At 43.0% G+C, this 18715-nt stretch overlaps 1 protein-coding gene across 1 annotated transcript in view; it reads left to right on the top strand.

Moving 5' to 3' along the window:
* SYVN1 (synoviolin 1) overlaps positions 1-18715 on the top strand; it is a 238252-nt gene that overhangs the window by 109008 nt on the left and 110529 nt on the right. Inside the window, exons 8-11 of the mRNA XM_069208078.1 lie at positions 7232-7331; positions 8870-8935; positions 10247-10363; positions 11065-11210. Coding sequence (XP_069064179.1) covers positions 7232-7331; positions 8870-8935; positions 10247-10363; positions 11065-11210 — 429 coding nt within the window. The remainder of the gene's footprint in view (positions 1-7231; positions 7332-8869; positions 8936-10246; positions 10364-11064; positions 11211-18715) is intronic.

Below are 18715 nucleotides of genomic sequence, written 5' to 3' on the forward strand. Positions count from 1 at the left end.
CATACATTAGCCATTAAAAGAGCTATAATGTACCATATAGACAGAACAAAACTATTCAGAAAGACTAAACAACTGTTTGTAGCTTTCCAAAAACCTCATACAGGTAACCCCATATCAAAACAAGAGTTGGCAAGATGGATTGTAAGATGCATCCGAACATGCTACGTTAAAGCCAAAAGACCACTCTTAGTTACTCCTAAAGCACATTCTTCAAGGAAAAAAGGTGCTACAATGGCTTTCTTAGGAATATACCAATGGCTGAAATATGCAAAGCAGCTACTTGGTCAACACCACATACATTCACTAAACAATACTGTGTAGATGTCTTTGCAAGACAACAAGCCACAGTAGGCCAAGCTGTACTCAGAACATTATTTCAAACAACTTCAACTGCTACAGGCTAACCACCGCTATTTTTTAAGGGAGGACAAACTGCTTTGTATTCTATGCACAGCATGTGTATCTGCAGCTACACATGCCACCGAACGGAAAATGTCACTTACCCACATGGAATCGATGCCCATGCGCAATGGAACCGAAGAGGAGGAGTCACTCGATCTTGTGACTCAAACACTTCTTCGAAGAAAAACAACTTGTAACTCTCCGAGCCCAACACTAGATGGCAGAAGTATAATGCACAGCATGTGAATCTGCAGCGTAACATGCCAATATGCTTTGCAGTTTAATACTCTGTAATTGTACTACTTAGCCCACAATGCACCTTGAAAGTAATCACTCGTGTGCTCCATTGCAGAACTTAAAAAATATTCAAATTACAGTTTACTCTATTATATAATTATTTAAATGACAGTTTGTTCAGTTCCAAAAGCTTTGCAGATCATAATGGAATTAAGTCTTTCAAGGGTGCTGGTTCTATTAATAACTCTGTGCTGCCACGACCATCACAATCTCACTATTCCTACATACACACACATTGCATGGACATCTTTCTCTTACTATTTCCCCATTTCTTCGCTCTCCCGTCTGAGGAGAAAACAATCTACAGAAGAACTTGATGCACATGCGCCCTATCACCGAGAGGAGTCACTCGATCCTGTGACTCGAAAAACATTCTTTGAAGAAAAACAAAGAAGTACCACTCTGAACCTAACACTAGATGGCAAGCTTATGCACATGTTGCGTATCTACAGCACTGCATCTCACGAACAGATGTCTACTGGTAAGTCACATTTTCTTTAAGGAGGAAGTGTATTTTACATCTGTAAGATCTGTGCTATAATCTGATGACTCACAATGAGTTGGGAAGGCTTCTCTGACTTATTAAATTACTTGGAGGCTTGCAAAGTGTTGGTAATTCAGAAGGGATCTTCTACCCACACAACTGGAGTACTTTACTAACTCTCCAGATCTAAATGATCCCTCTGTACTAACATAGGCCAGTCATTGAGACTGACATGCAGATATTTAATGCTCCTATTGAGAGTTTCTTCACATATGCAGGACCAAGGTCTATTCTTACACCAATTAGCTTTCCTCTATCTCAGAGTATGCCAAATTGTCAGATGACGGCTTTTGCTCATCTGATGGCATGAAGTGGACTGTTTTTTTTTTTTTTTTTTAATGATTTTTTAAAAATTATGTTTGCATTTAACTCACTGGCAAATCATAAGGAAAAGGGAAACCTCTTTGGCTCTCATTGTCATTTCTTCTACTGACATAAGAATGTTTTCAACCATTAATATGTGGTTGTTGTCAGCCTTATAAGATTTTCATCTTTAAGTACCACAAGTGTTTTGAACTACAGCAGTAGTCCTGAGTTATATCTTCCCAACTGGGTTTGCTGTAGTTAGTAAACTTTCTGTACCAATGCAGAGCTGCTGCTATAGTTAAGTCCACTGAATTCAACTTCACCTCCTCACTTTAGATTTTTAAGGTTATTGGAAGGTCCTTTTCCTCAACGCAGATTACATGAATTTTACTATCTGTACAATTCCTGCTCACTAGAACTATTGATTAAAGTAGGTGTGTAGCTTTTTTTGTTAGTTCAAGCCTAGGCAGCCCGCATGTGCTGTCTGGGAGAACTGTTGTTCTGGATAAAGGCCTTTGCTCCCGCCTGCTACTTACCATAGATTAACTGAAACTACACTCTTCTTTGCTGTCTCTTAACCCCTTCGCTGCCAGGCCTTTTCCCCCTCAGGTGCCAAGCCTTTTTTTGGCTATTTGGGACAGTTCGCACTTAAGCCATCGTAACTTTTTGTCCACATAAACTACCCACACTACATTTGCGTCCTTTTTTTCCAACTTCCTAAGGATTCTAGAGGTACGCAGACTTTCTGGGTTCCTCTGAAGGAGACCAAGAAATGAGCCAAAATACAGCGAACTTTCGTTTAAAAAAAAAAAAAAAAATGGGGAAAAAAGGGCTGTAGAAGAAGGCTTGTGGTTTTCCCCCTGAAAATGGCATCAACAAAGTGTTTGTGGTGCTAAAATCACCATCTTCCCAGCTTTCAGGAACAGGCAAACTTGAATCAGAAAACCCAATTTTTCAATCCAATTTCGGCATTTTACTGGGACATACCCCATTTTTACTATTTCGTGTGCTTTCAGCCTTCTTCCAGTTAGTGACAGAAATGGATGTGAAACCAATGCTGGATCCCGGAAAGCTAAACGTTTCTGAAAAGTAGACAAAATCCTGAATTCAGCAAGGTGTAATTTGTGTAGCTCCTACAAGGTTTTCCTGCAGAAAATAACAGCTTAAATAAAAAACTATTGAAATTAAGTAGAAAAAAACAGACTATTTTCTCCACGTTTTGCTCTGTAACTTTTTCCTTCTATGTCAGATTTTTTAAAGCAATGTACCGTTACGTCAGCTGGACTCTTCTGGTTGCGGGGATATATAGGGCTTGTAGGTTCATCAAGAACCCTAGGTACCCAGAGCCAATAAATGAGCTGCACCTTGCAATTGGTTTTCATTCTATACCGGGTGTACAGCAGTTAATTTGCTGAAATATAAAGAGTGAAAAATGGGTATCAAGAAAACTTTGGTATTTCTGAAATGGGCACAAGATAAGGTGTTGAGAAGCAGTGGTTATTTGCACATCTCTGAATTCCGGAGTGCCCATACTAGCATGTGAATTACAGGGCATTTCACAAATAGATGTCTTTTTTACACACAGTCTTACATTTGGAAGGAAAAACTGTAGAGAAAGACAAGGGGCAATAACACTTGTTTTGCTATTCTGTGTTCCCCCAAGTCTCCCGATACAAATGGTACCTCACTTGCGTGGGTAGGCCTAATACTCGCGACAGGAAACACAACATGGACACACCACATTTTTACATTGAAACCTGACGTGTTTTTTGCAAAGTCCTTGGCTGTAGGTTTTGGCCTCTAGCTCAGCCGGCACCTAGGGAAACCTGCCAAACCTGTGCATTTTTCAAAACTAGACACTTAGGGGAATCCAGGATGGGGTGACTTATGGGGCTCTCACCAGGTTCTGTTACCCAGAATCCTTTGCAAACCTCAAAATGTGGCCAAAAAAACACTTTTTCCTCATATTTTGGAGATAGAAAGTTCTGGAATCTGAGTGGAGCCTCAAATTTCCTTCCACCCAGCATTCCCCCAAGCATCCCGATAAAAATGGTACCTCACTTGAGTGGGTAGGTCTAGCGCCCGCGACAGGAAAGGCTCCAAAACACAAAGCGGACACATCACATTTCCCAAAGAAAACTGAGCTGTTTTTTTTTTTTTTTGTTTTTTTTTGCTTAGTGTCTAGCTGTGGATTTTGGCCTCTAGCCCAGCCTGCACCTAGGGAAACCTACCAAACCTGTGCATTTTTCAAAACTAGACACCTAGAGGAATCCAAGATGGGGTGACTACTTGTGGGGCTCTCACCAGGTTCTGTTACTCAGAATCCTTTGCAAACCTCAAACTTTGGCCCAAAAAACTATTTTTCTCACATTTTGGTGACCAAGTTGTGGAATCTGAGAGGAGCCACAAATTTCCTTCTACCCAGCGTTCCCCCAAGTCTCTCGATAAAAATTGTACCTGACTTGTGTCGGTATGCTTCGTGCCCGCAAACGGAAATGCCCCAAAACACCATCTGGACACATCAAAATTATCAAATACAAAACTACCTATTTTTTATTTTTTAGGGTGGGAGGGGAGAGGGGGAAGGGGGACACCTGGGTTTTGGTCCTGGGCTCAGCAGTTATAGAAGGAAACCTACCAAACCCAGACATTTGGGGGTGGCAGCACATATGGCCAACAGTAATGTGCCCCCTTGTTTGGGCTCTCCTCCCCCCCCCCCCCCCCCCCAACAAACAAAACACACACACCAATCCCTGGTGTATAAGTGGTTTCTGCACCCCCTCCCCTGGGGCAGATGGGCCTGAATAGAAATAGGCTGATCTGCCCCCAAGGGGGGCAGAAATGGCCTAGAATAGATTTGCATCTCAGGGGAACAACCCTTTCCTAAGGGGTCGCTCCTCTTGCGTTAAATTGACATTAAAAAATCCCTGGTGTCTAGTGGTTTCTGCCCCCCTTGGGGCAGATTGGCCTAATACAAAAATAGGCTGATCTGCCCCCAAGGGGGGGGGGGGGGGGGGGGGACAGAAATGGTCTAAATACAATTTGCCCCCCAGGGGAGCAGCATTGCCAAAGGGGCCACTCCCCTCATTCAATAACATAAAAAAAATATTTAAAAAAATGGTATCTAGTGGTTATCTAAAAAAAAAAAAAATAGCCCGATCTGCTCCCAAGGGGGTCAGAAATGGCATAAAAGTAATTTGCCCCCCCTCCCCCCTACAAGGGTTCGCTCCCCACATATAATAAAATAAAAAAAATGATCCCTGGTGTATAGCGGTTTATGCCTCCCCCACTGGGGGCAGATCGGCCTAATAATAATGAGCATATCTGCCCCCGGGGGGGGGGGGGGCAGAAATGGCCTAAAAATACTTTGTCCCCCTGCTGGGGAGCGGCCCTTGCCCAAGGGGCCGCTCCTCACATTCAATAATATTTAAAAAAGAAAAAAAAGAAAACTCCCTGATTGGGCAGCAGAAATGCTGAGACCGCGTCCTCTCTAGCTCCTTGGCTTCTGTGCACTCCTTCCAAGAATCCTTTGTGCAAGGTGTAGCCCAGGTCCCCAGCCCACCATCCTGTGACGCACAACTTGCTGAGTTGTTCTCCGGCGGTGTGGGACCTTCTTTTGTTGTGCTGCACCAACTGCAATTTGCACCATCTTTGTCCCTGTGTCTTAGGACTCCTGGGGGTGCTGCCAGGTCATGTTTGGGATCTCTCCAGTGTTGGGAGCCCCCTCTGCCTCCTCAGTCCGAGTTGATGCCCCCAGGTCCCTCCTGGGTCAAGGCAGCGCCACTTTGGCACAAAGCGCAACTTTGCTTTAACCAAGGCTTGTTGGACGAATCCAGCGACGCAAACAGCCTGCATCCAACTTCTCGACGTGGGACAGCTCCTGCACCACGCAGGAACCCGCAGCCATCTTTCTTGGTGCTCTTCTGCAGAATTCTTCTAACCGGAGAATCCTCATTTGCACCATCTTCTGGGTTGGCAATATTGTAGAATGTGCTGTACTTTTCTCCTTTTTATTGGTGCATTTTAGATTGCCAAACTAGCCTCATGCCATCAGCCCACACTGGAGCGATCGGAAATAAGTGCTGCCTTGAAAAGGTACCTCAACACTTACGAGATGTATTTCTTATGTGATCGCTTCAGAAACCATTAGAGATGGGATTAATTTCCCCATCAGTACACCTCCAAAGGGATGTGCCATCACGAAGAAGCTGCAAAACTGGCTTCAGCAAGTCATGAAGGAAGCACTTTTCAACTTTCACTGGCTTCAGATGATGCGTGGATGCAGCAGCCAGAGAAGGAGAAATTCCCAGTGGGCATATGCCTTGCCTCTTCTTGTCAGATAAACATTGGCGCTAGTGCATCTTTTTCTCACACTTGTCCTTGGTCAACTGGACATTGTACAGCAATGTCCTCTGAAGTTGCTGTCCTGGGCTGTAAAGTATTTCTTGCAAGGACAAATAAGCTAATAAGTGAATGCTAAATGTTGTTATTACAGGGGAAGGCACTTTGAGCAGATTAGAAAGAGTAAGCATGCTGAGCTGCGATTTATATGTTGCAAAAAACACATACCGTAATTTTCCTGCTTGTATACTGCACTGCTTGTTGACTGACAGAACCATCTACTGTGCGTGCGCGCTATCCAATCTCATCTTGAAGTTCTCTGGCCCTTCTCTCATAAGCAGCGAAATGACTGCAATTTGTTAAATATTTATGTGAACGGCATCACATAAGAGAAAGGTCTAGACAACCGTCTAGAGCCACACTTTCTGATGCAGCATTTGACATTTAAGGCACATTTTCCAGTGCTTTCCAGAATCTAAAATCTGTTCTGCTGGAAGGGATAATTGTCTGCCTCTAGGCCTTATTGTAATGGGCTATCGTCCATTATGTGATAATTCCAGCTTGCTCACCTTGCCCAAGTTGGCACAGAAAAAAAAACTTAGAAAAGTTTGGGTCCATTGAGGTTGCAGTTTATGTGTAACTTTGAGCGAATGTAAATGCTGTTTTAATAATTTAAACAGATTGAGGTATTTAACCAAAGCACAATTACATGGGTGTTATGTAAACACCTGAAGGGTGGCATGTTCATAGCATTTTTTAAATGCTATATGTACAGGCATATTTCTGTTGAATCCTGGCATCTTTATCCAAATACTGACTTATTTGAGCAATAGATTGGCAGAACTGAGTAAGACCCTGACATAGTTAGTAGTAATAATTGAGCAAAATGAAGGCACATTCAGCACAGTACCCAGGCATATTTGAGCCTTGTTCCTCTGACATCCAACAATGCTCCTACCACACATCAGCATAATGATGATTTTAAGTTTAACCCAACATAAAAAAAAAAGGCATATTTAAGAATAAAAGCTGTGTCATGCTTGGTATTCTATTGGAATTAGCATGGCAGATTTAAATTAGGATGCTAAATGGCAACATTTTCATTTTTTGCTGCCCCTAGAGGAAGAAGGCAAATGGAAATGCTTTAGTTCTATACAGGGCCAATGAAACTATGTGGCAAGAAAAGACGAAATTATGAGGCATGGTTGACCAGTTTATGTGCCAAGAAGTGTCCAGTTATGAATTTACAATGCCTATAGCTCTAACCCAATGGAATGTGAGACCTATTGCATTGCAAATGCTTGTTTACTTTATACTGATCTCCTTTGTTTCTACCCACAGGGTTTATAAAAGTGCTGCTGTATATGGCATTCATGACCATCATGATTAAAGTTCACACCTTCCCTCTGTTTGCCATCAGGCCTATGTACCTAGCAATGAGGTAAGAAGCCATGAAGCTTAGGATCTCCTTCTGTCTCGGTTCAAAACAGTGATGAATATCAGACACTTTGTAAATTGTTATCGGCAAGTGTGTTTTTTCTAAATTACATTCACTCTGGTAAAGACGTAAGGAAGAACACCATAGGTGTTTGTGTGTGTGTATATAAAGGAATATGTGTAGCACAGCCCCAGTTGTATAGCAACAGACAAGGCCTCAAGCCTAGAGATGTGACTCATGGTTATTTACAAAGAGATGTGTGCACTCCTGTAGCAAAGGGGAATGGTTTCCCTTGAAGAGATGAGTCTTATACCTCTTGAAAGGCAGGAGGATTGCAGTTCCATATCCTAGGGACGTAGACTTATTTATTCTTAAAGACATGATATATTGATTGCATCTGGACTCAGACCTTACAACCAGTTCCAAGCCTTCCAGTTTACCTCACATTAGGAGCATATGGATACCTTACCTAACTGTTTCTGGTGCTAAAGAGAAAAATAAGCATTTTAGTTTGTCCACCAGCCATACATATTCTGGCATACATGTCTCACTCTGGACCTTAGCAATATTCTCTGACTTCTGCAGACATGGAATGGTGCTAATGTGATTATGATACATGTTTTATTAATTGTATTTGGGCTATTCTGCAGATAACAGGTTAAGGATTTTAATGGGTATATGCTATAGAATCCAACCAAGCCTTTACTTTCAAAGTGTGTGTGTCAAAGAATCAATCAATATGAACAGATTACTTTTACACATATTACTCACTATTTAATTTAGGTTTTATTGTAAATTTTAAACTAAAACCACCGCCGGGGTTTGTTTAAAAACAAAAAGGGAAAAAAAGATGCCTGAAAAAACCCAGATGACTTTGGTAAGCTACGTGTGTAAGTATACTGTGGTAAATCATTTTACTCAATGGATAACAAAGGAATTTCCTGAAAGAGTGAACTGTTCAGTTTTGGTCAGATATCATTCCAAATAGATAACAAAAAACATTTTCACAGTGCTAAGAAAATAGTTACCCAAATGTTTTAGGAAAAAGCAGCAGATATCACGAAATTATACTTAAAAGAAAGGAACGCAGTTTGTTGTTCACATTAATAGTGACAACTCCTATTCCATTACTGACAAAGTGCCAGGAAAAATGTAATGTCAGCACACTGCTTCTTCAGATCACTCGTTCTGTGTGTACTTTTTTGTGTGCAGTATTAACTTATGTTAATAAAAGGTATTCCTTAGCTATCAATGCATATTTTAATTGTGATAAAATGAATTCTCAATAAGGTATTATAACACAAGTTACTGTTAAATCCATTCAATATGTACACACAAGTGTTTTGCAGGCAAAAACACTTGTTGACACAAGAAGCATACTATATTTTCATAGTCTGCGAACCTATTCAACCATCCACAATTAAAAAGCAACATTGACCTTTCAAAAGTGTACTCCAAAAAATATCAAATGCAAGGGATGCTCAGAAGAAACTTGTCTTAAGTAGTAACAAGACCAAAGACCATGTTTATTCTGTCTGCAGGCAGTTTAAGAAGGCTGTGACGGACGCAATTATGTCAAGGAGAGCCATACGCAACATGAACACACTGTGAGTAGAATTTTGTGCATTTAACAGACACTTCTTCGAGCTACAAGAAAAGGTTTTTGCTGGGTTTATCTCTACTTATAAAACTTTTAAATGATAATTGTACACATTAGGCAAAGTTTGCAGTTGTAGAAGTCTCTTGATTTACCTGTTGGCAGTTCTGGTGGAAAACAACATAAGCTCTCTGTCTGCACGGCAGGCTTGTTATCAGTTACTTTGTGTTCTATGTGATCTAATTCAGACTTTTCCAACGAGTAGCTCAAGAGCTACCGGTAGCTCTCCGGTTACCTGTAAGTAGTTCTCCCGTGTTCAGTCCAACCGTTTAAATGGAAGCTTTTACTTGACTGAATATCGGTATAACAAAATTAAAAAGTGTGTATTAAAGGAAAAAAATGTGTTTTTTCTGAACTGATAAGCTGATGTTTGAACTTCCAAAATATATTTTCAGCGTGACTGCTGGCAATCCTGAGTGATCCACTGAGGTGTTCACTGCTTTTAATTTTACATATGGTGGCCACTAACATAATATTGTCTGATGTAGTCACTATTACAGCACTAATGATATTAGTAGTCCGGGATGAATTTTATAGGTCATAATTAGCTCATTTTACAGCGATGGTTAGAGACCCTTGTTCTAATGGGTATTTCCTTCCCATGTGCACTTCTAGATGCTTGTTTACAGGCAGGCCCAGACGTGTTCATACAGATTCATACAAATAACCCTTTCCCACCTATTGCTGCTTTATGTTAATTTCGCTTCGAGGAACTCAGCATGAACTAGCCACATGCACTTTAGAAAGGTTACTTATAAAAGTGCCAAGGGATTGATGGACTTAAAGACAGAGCTTCTTATACCTGTGTAGGTAAACTCTCTAGAACAAGTCTAAGGGTTATTTGAATATGGGCAGCACTACAGAGATTAGACACGGACTCCAAACCTTCCAGTATGAGAAAGTGATGAGCAATATCAAATAGGTTAGTTTCAAGAAATGTACAAGTATGATGATCTAATCTTAACTATTTCCATCCTCGCAATGCTATTGATCACTGAAAGGCCTCTATTTAGAAGGCTACGTAGGCAAGAACGGTTCTCAACATTTCTAGGGCTTCATGCCTATTGAAATATAACATCTTATGTTACTGTCTCCTGATTTGATTGTCCCAGAATCTCCTTTTGTAGAGGAGGACATGGTTTCCCATATTTCTTTACTTGTTAGTATGTCTTTCGCTGTATTCTGAAGATGAATCAGTTTGTGAGATGTTGAGTTTACTTCTCTGATTTATATTTTTGTTCTACATTTCAATTTCTCTCAGGTACCCCGATGCCACCCCAGAGGAGCTTCAGGCTGTTGACAACATCTGCATCATCTGTCGAGATGAGATGGTAACAGGAGCCAAGCGTCTACCTTGCAGCCACATATTTCATACCAGGTGAGCTGACTTTGCCTTGCTTCCACAAGCAATGGCCATGTGTACTACAACTTTTATCATCTTGCTGAACATGGGTCTATAAAAGGTTGTTGGTGTGCTCAATGTCAGGGACTCTCCAGGCAATGGGTGCTTAACTCACAGACTAATTTAACTCTTAACGTTTAAAGAATCAGTGTAGCTGCAGATGGGCAGTCATTCACCTCGGAAGAAGCAGCAGGAGCAGCAGTACTCACAATTACTTGCAGCTTGGGTGAAGAAGCCTTTGTGGCTGTGACTATTGTAAAGCAAATGTTCCAGGCAAGCTTGATACGGTCATGGGAGCTAAACATTGACAAGGCATCATGGATGGCTGGTGTAATTCAAACAGATAAGAGGAGTTAAGCTCAGAGATCACAGATGAAATTGTGTGGGAGACCAGAGTTGACTAGTGCTCTACACAGGTGGGTGTGAAAACATTGCAGGATTCGGGTGAGAAATGCAGGTATTTCAGAGATGCAAGAGTAGGCTAACTGTGTGAGAGAAAAATTAGCTTTTGCCATTCTCCTGCACAGATAGATGATTCCTGTGCAAAAGTGGCAGTTCTCTCATTGTGGTCTAATACATTGGTGGGGGAAAAGTGTGCAGTGCTGCTCTCAAGTTGGTCATCTCCACTGGTAGGTAAACTTGGTTAGACAAACTGAGTTTATCTAATCTCTTTCCAGCTGCTTACGCTCTTGGTTCCAGCGTCAGCAAACTTGCCCCACCTGCCGCATGGATGTCCTCCACGCTACTGTCCCTACCCAATCTCAGCAAGCGCCGGAGCAGCAGGAGCAAGCTCCACAACCACCGATACCCCAGGCACCCCATTGTAAGTAGAAACCACTGTATTTCGTTTTTGTATTTGTAGAAAAGTAGTGCAAATTACTGTCTTTACAGCACCATATGTTAATGGCTAGTGGTACTGAAAATTACAATTTGAACTTCTGGTGCCTTTCACTCTGTTAATACCTGGTGGTGCTGCACAATGGTCCACCAGTTTCGGTACCCACCAATGAACTTTCATAACAGCTTTTGGTCTTGTAAAGTTTTTGCTGCTGTGCCTAGCTACTAACCTTGCCACCATTAAATTAATGATGAGAAAACAGATGGTCTGTGTCTGTGCCAACTACTATGTAGTAGTCAGAAAAAGTAATGTTGACTCCAGGCTTAAACGTGGTACCAAATCCTTGCATAAAAATGTGCCTGTTTATAGGAATGGTCAACACTTCAGTGGTAATAGGTGACTGGGATGTTTTGGGGCTGAGGGGTCTAGTTTTGATAGGTGCCAAAGCACAAGCTATAATGGTGGATTTAAACATAATTACTGAAAGACCAACCCTTCTTTGACGCATGGCTGCAAGTGCCCATCAATACTAATGCAGCTATCTTAGGATGGATACCCATTGGTGACCAGACAGTGAAGATAAATTTCAAAGAGAAACAAAACTACATTAGTTGGTTAGAATTCCGTGCTATGCAGATAGTGTTAGAAGCGTTTCAAAACACTCTTTACAGCAAGATTGTTCTAATGCTAACAGGCATGATAGCATGTATTATGTACTGAAGTAGGGTAGCACACACTCGCCCCATCTGTCTGAGGTGCAAAGTATTTGAACATGTGCCAACAACCACCTATTTGACAAGAACACTTGCCAAGAGTAGACAATGGCTCTGCCAACTTCCTAAGCAGAGCTCATAACAGGAACACAACAAACAATAACTGCCAAAGTTAGGCCTCTGTTTCCACATACTGTTTCCAGGAAATGCCCTTTAGGAAGAGTGGGGGATCTTTGCATATAATTCAGGCAATTCTGTGGTCTCTTATGTACTATATAAGATGCAACAGGTTTGGAATACCATGATCCTCATTGCTCCCACATAGGTCCAATGCCCTCGTACTTGGCCCTTTTTTAAGTGTCATTTCAGTCTTTAAAAAAACATACAGCTGAGAAAAGATCTTTGGTCACAGCAGCAGGTTCTTCTTCTCCCACCCACATATTACATCACTAAGTCTAGTGTGTTGCCCTCTGAGGTCTTGAAGTTTGGTTCTTTTCAGAATCTGGAATATTGTGTGGGAGTTCTTAAGAAGCTAGTCAACCTTCCATCCGAGCATGCTTTTGGGCCGAGTGGAAGCATTTTGTTCTTTACTGTGCAATTACAAAATGTTATTCAATACTGTAGGGAACTGTTTTTTTTTTTTGTTGCAGTAGCTCCCCCTACACTTTTTGCATGGTATTTGATGCAACTTTGCATGAAGTGCACTGGGTTCCTGCCTACCAGGTTCCCAGTGCCAGTGTTCTTTCACCCTAAACTGTCCAATTGTTTCCCCAGTTGCCATATCTCTTAGCACCCTCTGTAAGTACCTAGTAAATGGTGCCCCTGGTGCCTAGGACCTGAGGTGCTGAAGAGGGTCCCTAAGGGCTGCAGAACAAACTATGCCATGCTAAGGGACCCCTCACCAGCACCTCTGGCTGCCATTGTAGGCTGGCGGTCTTGGTGGAGACAAAAAGTAAAAACAGACATGGCACACAACCTGTGTGCCATGTCCCCTAACATTGCTTGCAATATATGTAAGTCACCCTTCTAGCAGGCGTTACAGCCCTAAGGCAGGGTGCATTATATTACATATGAAAACATATCTGCACGAGCAGATATGCCCCTCCTATGTCTGTCATTTGTCAGGCATAGTAGGTGACCAGGGAAGCCATTTTAAATAGATTTGCAGGACACTGGTCTAAGAGGCAATCCTCAAAGGGCTGCCACCTTTGAAATCTCAAAAGAGAGAAAGCCTCCCCTCCCCCATCCTCCTCACAGAGCAGTTCAGTATTTAGGGGTGTCCCTGGCTGCAGAGAAGCAGATTCTGACAACCTAAGCCGATCAAAGACACTGAAGAGCCACAACAGCAGAAGAGGAGAAAAGAAGCAGCTGACCTGGTATCAGCCCTGCCGGCCTGTGTGCATCCCTTGGCGAAATCTGCACCAAGGTCGATTCATCCTGCAGCTGCAACTCCAGAAACCCGGGAGGACTGCCTGCCTTCAATAAAGACTCAGGACCTCCCATAAACAGCGACATGTTCTCCAGTAACCTCCAAATGAAAGGGACTCTGAAGCCTCTGGAACCACCAAAACCTGACGCCTGAATTCACACTGCATTCACCGTCTTCAGCCCATGCTGAAGTGGACCACCAGTGCCAACAAGGTTTCCCAGCCCTTCAGAGTACGGGTCCATTGTGGTTTCACACCGCCTGGACTCCCCGACAATGCCTGCATGCAGCCCCCCTTTACCGGAACCACTCTGATCAGAAAAACCCCAAACCTAAGGACTACTCTGCACTTGTGGCTACTGAGCCATGGAGAAGAGAACCAAGGGTGCCTGTAAACCTGTGCCCGAGTACTGTGAGGCCTGAGCCCCCGCTGTTGGTTCATTTTGACTTGTCTACTGGCCAGAGCCTTCAGACAGTTTTCTCAGTGACCGATCTCCATTAGAATGCATTGGGCACCCAATGCAGTTTTGCACCCTGCACCCAACTGCCCCTGTGTTGCTGAGGTTGTACTGCTGGTTCTGTCTTGGATCTTGCCCACTCCCCACCTTAGTTCCTGGAGATTGGTCTTGTAAGTTGCTGTACTCTTCCCATTTGCAGTACATGTTTTTTTTAAAGAATTCCTATATGAAAACTTACCTCAACAGTTTTAATCTGATGCCTAAACATATATAAAGATACCTGCTATTTTTATAAATTGGTGTGAATCTCCTGGAGTCTTGTGTCTCATTTATTGACTATTGTGTGTATTTGTAGATGTCTTGCACTCCTCTGTGTTAGGCCTAAGGCTGCTCTGCCACACTACCCACAAATAGAGCACTTTGGGATTGCATAGCAAGCCCTGTCCACTCACTGGGGAACTCCTGGGCCCTTTTCAATTATTCACATACCACATAAAGGTCCAGCTTCCTCCAAATATCTCTTACAACTCTAGAAGTCAAGTCTGAGGTGCACCTCTGGAAGAATCTATTTAGTGTCTGTAGATGCATATTTGTAAAACCAGGCAATTCAGTCAGTTTTTAATATTCCAGTAATTTATACCTTTATGTAAGGATTCAATAGAGTAATCCCACCTAGAATCTTTCCAGTAACAGTCTGGGACTTGGAAAATGTACTAAATTGACATAAGGTATGACCTCTTGAGCCAGTGCACTCCAGTTTGTTTAGTTTCTTTTTTGCAGGTTTAACATAGTTGGTGAGGTGCTAGTTTTTAAACAAATTTTGTTTCACATTTTTAAGTGAACTAATCCATTTAACTTCCATCATTTTCATAGGACCACAAAAAAATCCCTGAGAGATGTTTGCCTATAGACATATGAAGAGCTTATGTATTATGAGATTTGCATATGTACATTAGAAAGACTACATTTTTTGTTTGTTTTTGTTTTGCACACCACATTATGAAATGGCATTTCCAAAGCTGATTTTGAAGGATGTTAGTGTATTCATATTTGTTATGCAAAAGCATCTTTCCTGCTGCCAGAAGCACACATTTACAAGAAAGGGGTTTAATTGGTCATTTTGGACAGTATAACATTAGCTGACATATCCAAAGTGACTACATGGTCTTCCGTTTGCATATTTACTAACCGTGATTGTGTGACTGAAGCAAGCGCAAGTTGGGCAAATTGTGATACTGGCACATTTTACCACTGTTGTCTTCTTTGTGCAAGCCAGCTCTTATGAAGGGGCTTTCAGTATTTTATAGTTTAGCATGCGATCTGCAATAACATGCTACAAACTTAATTCTTTATTACCTGAAATACTCTGTTTTCAGCTTGGAGCGCTATAGTTTCACATACGTCTCCATCTTTCCGGATGTGGACAGTCGGAGGACATTGTCTACTTAAGTGTTTATAAAATAGTTGCAATAAAGACTAAAATGCAGACTACATTCCTAAAGGAGGTAAAAGAGGGAACTCTCTGGCATGGAGTGTGTTCCTTAGTACATTGTAGATTTTGGGAACGTAATCATGTATTGTTCACCGCACACACTAAATGGGAAGTAGCATTACCCAGCCTGGTCTTAGTTTGTCACCCAGAGTCCTATTGTTAATTTCTGATGTTATGCTGTTCTTACTAGGGTAATAAGACTGTGTGTTTAGGATGGCAGAACAGCTTTGTGTGGGATAGTGAGTTCATCCATACAATTAGTAACTGTCTGCCTGACTCCTGGCTAGATCACAGTGCCCAAACCCCAAACCCACCTCGGCGAAAGGTGATTGTGGCAATTCAAACATGTCACTCAGATTCCCCAGGGAAGTTGTGAAAACACATCTTACCCCTTTCATATAAATTACTCAAGCATCTCGGAGTGAAACACAAAAGATACAAGATTTATTGAAACAATCTCAATCTAGCATATAAAGAGTGAGGTGCGATAATTAGGCAGATGAAACAAAGCAAGGTAATCAGCATTACAAACAAGGTAAAATAGATAACCAATCCAGCTATGGTGTGTGTGGTTCTAGATGTTCTAGACGTTTCTACCTAACCCTATGTCCACACCGAGAGCATAGCAGGTCTACCCTTCTGCGTGGTCTGATCTAAGGGATTAACTCCAACCCCATACCTGAAGACAGTGTCAGATGTTAGTCGGTATAGAAGGTTGGCTCCTTATATAGTATATCAAAATGAGGTATACTGTACAAAGCGTCCAGGTATTCTCTTATAAGTGGAAAGGGGCTTGCTCTAGCAATCCCAAGTGCTCTCTTAGTGGGTAGTGTAGGCAAGCTGTCTTGAGCTTTTCAGAGAGGAGTGTTAGACATCCTCAGTAGGCACACAGTCAATAAATGATTCACACAAGTCAATAAGGAGAGACATACCAATTTATACAAAATAATTAGTATCTTTATATATGTTTAGGCATCAGAATCAATATGGACAGGTAAGTACGTTTAGCAATACAATTTATTACAGTGTGGAAAAGTCAGCAGTGCACTTTTCTGAAGCTGCAATGTTAACCTATGGAGGAAAAACATATATATGGCAAACAGGTACTCAACAGCGACTTGCAGGACCAATCTTCCAAACTTAAGGTGAGTATAGGGCAGAGTCCTGAGCCACACCAGTAGGTCACCTAGGGCTGCTGGGTGCAGAGGTGCAGTTCAGCTTGGGGTGCCCCGTTGAAGTCAATGGGGATCGATTCAGCCAGAAAGATCCTGCAGGGAGGGTCTGGGGGGGAGGGGGGGGGGAGCAGTCTGAACCAGGTGAACCAACAAAGGGGGGCAGATCTTGTGATGCTCAGGGATGTGGGAATACCTTTGGTCTTCTCCTGGGTCCGGGACGACTGGGTGCAGAGGCTGTGGGTATGGACTGGGGGTCCAGTCCGACCAAACCAACAAGTTTACTCCGGTCCCCCGAGGCTGGAGGACGTGGAGACACCTTTGGTTTCCTGAGGCATTGGGTCCGGGTGGCCGGCACAAAGAGGCTGGAGGGATTGTTGTGAAGCTCTATTGGCCTACTTCATCTCGGGCTGGGGGCAAGCGTTCAGTTGTGCTTTCCAGTGTTGGGTTTTGGCGGTCCAGAGTCATCGCAGTTCTTTTGGGGTTCCTGCAGGATGCAGAGAAGCAGCTCTGCTACTCCACAGGAGTTCCAGCGTCATGGTTGAAGGCTGACAGTCCTCCCAGGATTTTGGAGGCACAGGCAGTTACAGGATAAGTCGTCTTGGGTGCAATTGTTGAGGGGAGCAGGCAGGCCGGCGAGGCTGGGTCCAAGTCAGCTGCTGGTCTTCTGTTCTTGCTTTTAAGACTCTTCAGGGTCAGTTGTCTTCTTTTGGTCAGCAGGATCTGATTTTCTGGTGCCAGGGTCCCCTAAATACTGAATGTAGGGGTGTTAGGTGAGTGTAGGGTAGTAGCCAATTGGCTACTTATTCCAGGGTTACTATACCCCCTATATGACCACTTTCTGTGGGAAGTGGGCATTACCCTGTCTCAGAGTTCCTAGTTCTGACATCGCCAAGATGGCAGACTTTCAGATTTCTTGTTCACATCAGGTAGCTCAAGGGGTGGATCTGGCCTGAAGGTTTACATGCCTCTGTGACTACTAGTTTTCCCGCCTGTGCAGGTGCCACATGGACCCTAGGTCAGAGGGGTCGGCAGCTCCTCACCTCCGAGTGAACCCAGATTTGCATACCAAAGGCAGTGGGCTCTTTGAAGCCCCCTGCCTTGGAATGCTAGTTCGCAGGTCAGCCTCCTGGAAGGGGTGTGAAACATCCCTTCCTGAACAGGCTTTGTTCCTGACCGCCCGAGAGCAGAGGCTCTGACCCCTGGGGATCAGAAACAATCTCTGTTGGGGGTAGGCTGATTAAGACCAGTCAGCCAGCACACTAGGAGTTTGCAGGCTTTCAGGGGCACCACTAAGGTGCCCTGTGGGTGCATGTATTAATAAATCCATCACTGACATCAGTTAGGATTTATAAATGTGAGATGTTTGATACCAAACATCCCTATTTTTAGTGTAGCCATCATGTAGCTGGGCAACTCTTATTGACCAGTGTCCAGCACATGTACATAAACCGGCTTCTCTGATCACTTACCGAGTCTAAGAATCGACAAATACCTGGTGGGGGCATACCTGCCCCTGTAGATTTCCACACGTAATATAATGCACCCTGCCTTAAGGCTTGAAGGCTTTTTGTAGGTGTGACGTACTTATATTGCCTACAGTGTTAGTGGGCATGGTACACAGGCTGTGTGCCATGTCTTGTTTTCACTTTTAGCTGCACCAAGACATGCAACCTGCAATGGCAGTCAGCAACAGCTAGGTGAGGGGGTACATGAGGATGGCACAATACATGCTGCAGGGATCCTCTTTGGGGCCCATGCCACCAGGGGTAGCATTTACTAGGGAGTTAGAGCCATATGTATGAACACATTTTCCAATTGGCACGTAATGGGTAAAGCCCTTTGATACATCTGGCTTTTAGTTACCAAGGGACTTATTATTGCTAATTTGGGAACCGTTGCACAGTTTTAGGGAAAGCGATCTGGCATAGCAGGACCCCAGTGCACTTTGTCAAAATTGCATCAAATACCATGCAAAAAGTGGGGGTGACCATGTCAGAAAGAGGCACTTTGTGTTGCTGGCAATCCCCTCAGGAAGCTGGTAGATCAGCACCAGCAAGCTGCATGTCGCTCAGCATACGTCGCAGGAGAGTCAAAGCTGTGATGTCCTCCGCCCCCTCTGGGTCTGTGCATCGTTTATATAATAAACCATACTGTTTTGGAAGTATAGTTCTGATGCGGTGCTGTGTCTAGGTGTTAGAAGCTGCCTCTTAGACGGGCAACTCAGCT

This window comes from Pleurodeles waltl, chromosome 9 (genome assembly GCF_031143425.1).
Source record: "Pleurodeles waltl isolate 20211129_DDA chromosome 9, aPleWal1.hap1.20221129, whole genome shotgun sequence".
Lineage (NCBI taxonomy): Eukaryota > Metazoa > Chordata > Amphibia > Caudata > Salamandridae > Pleurodeles > Pleurodeles waltl.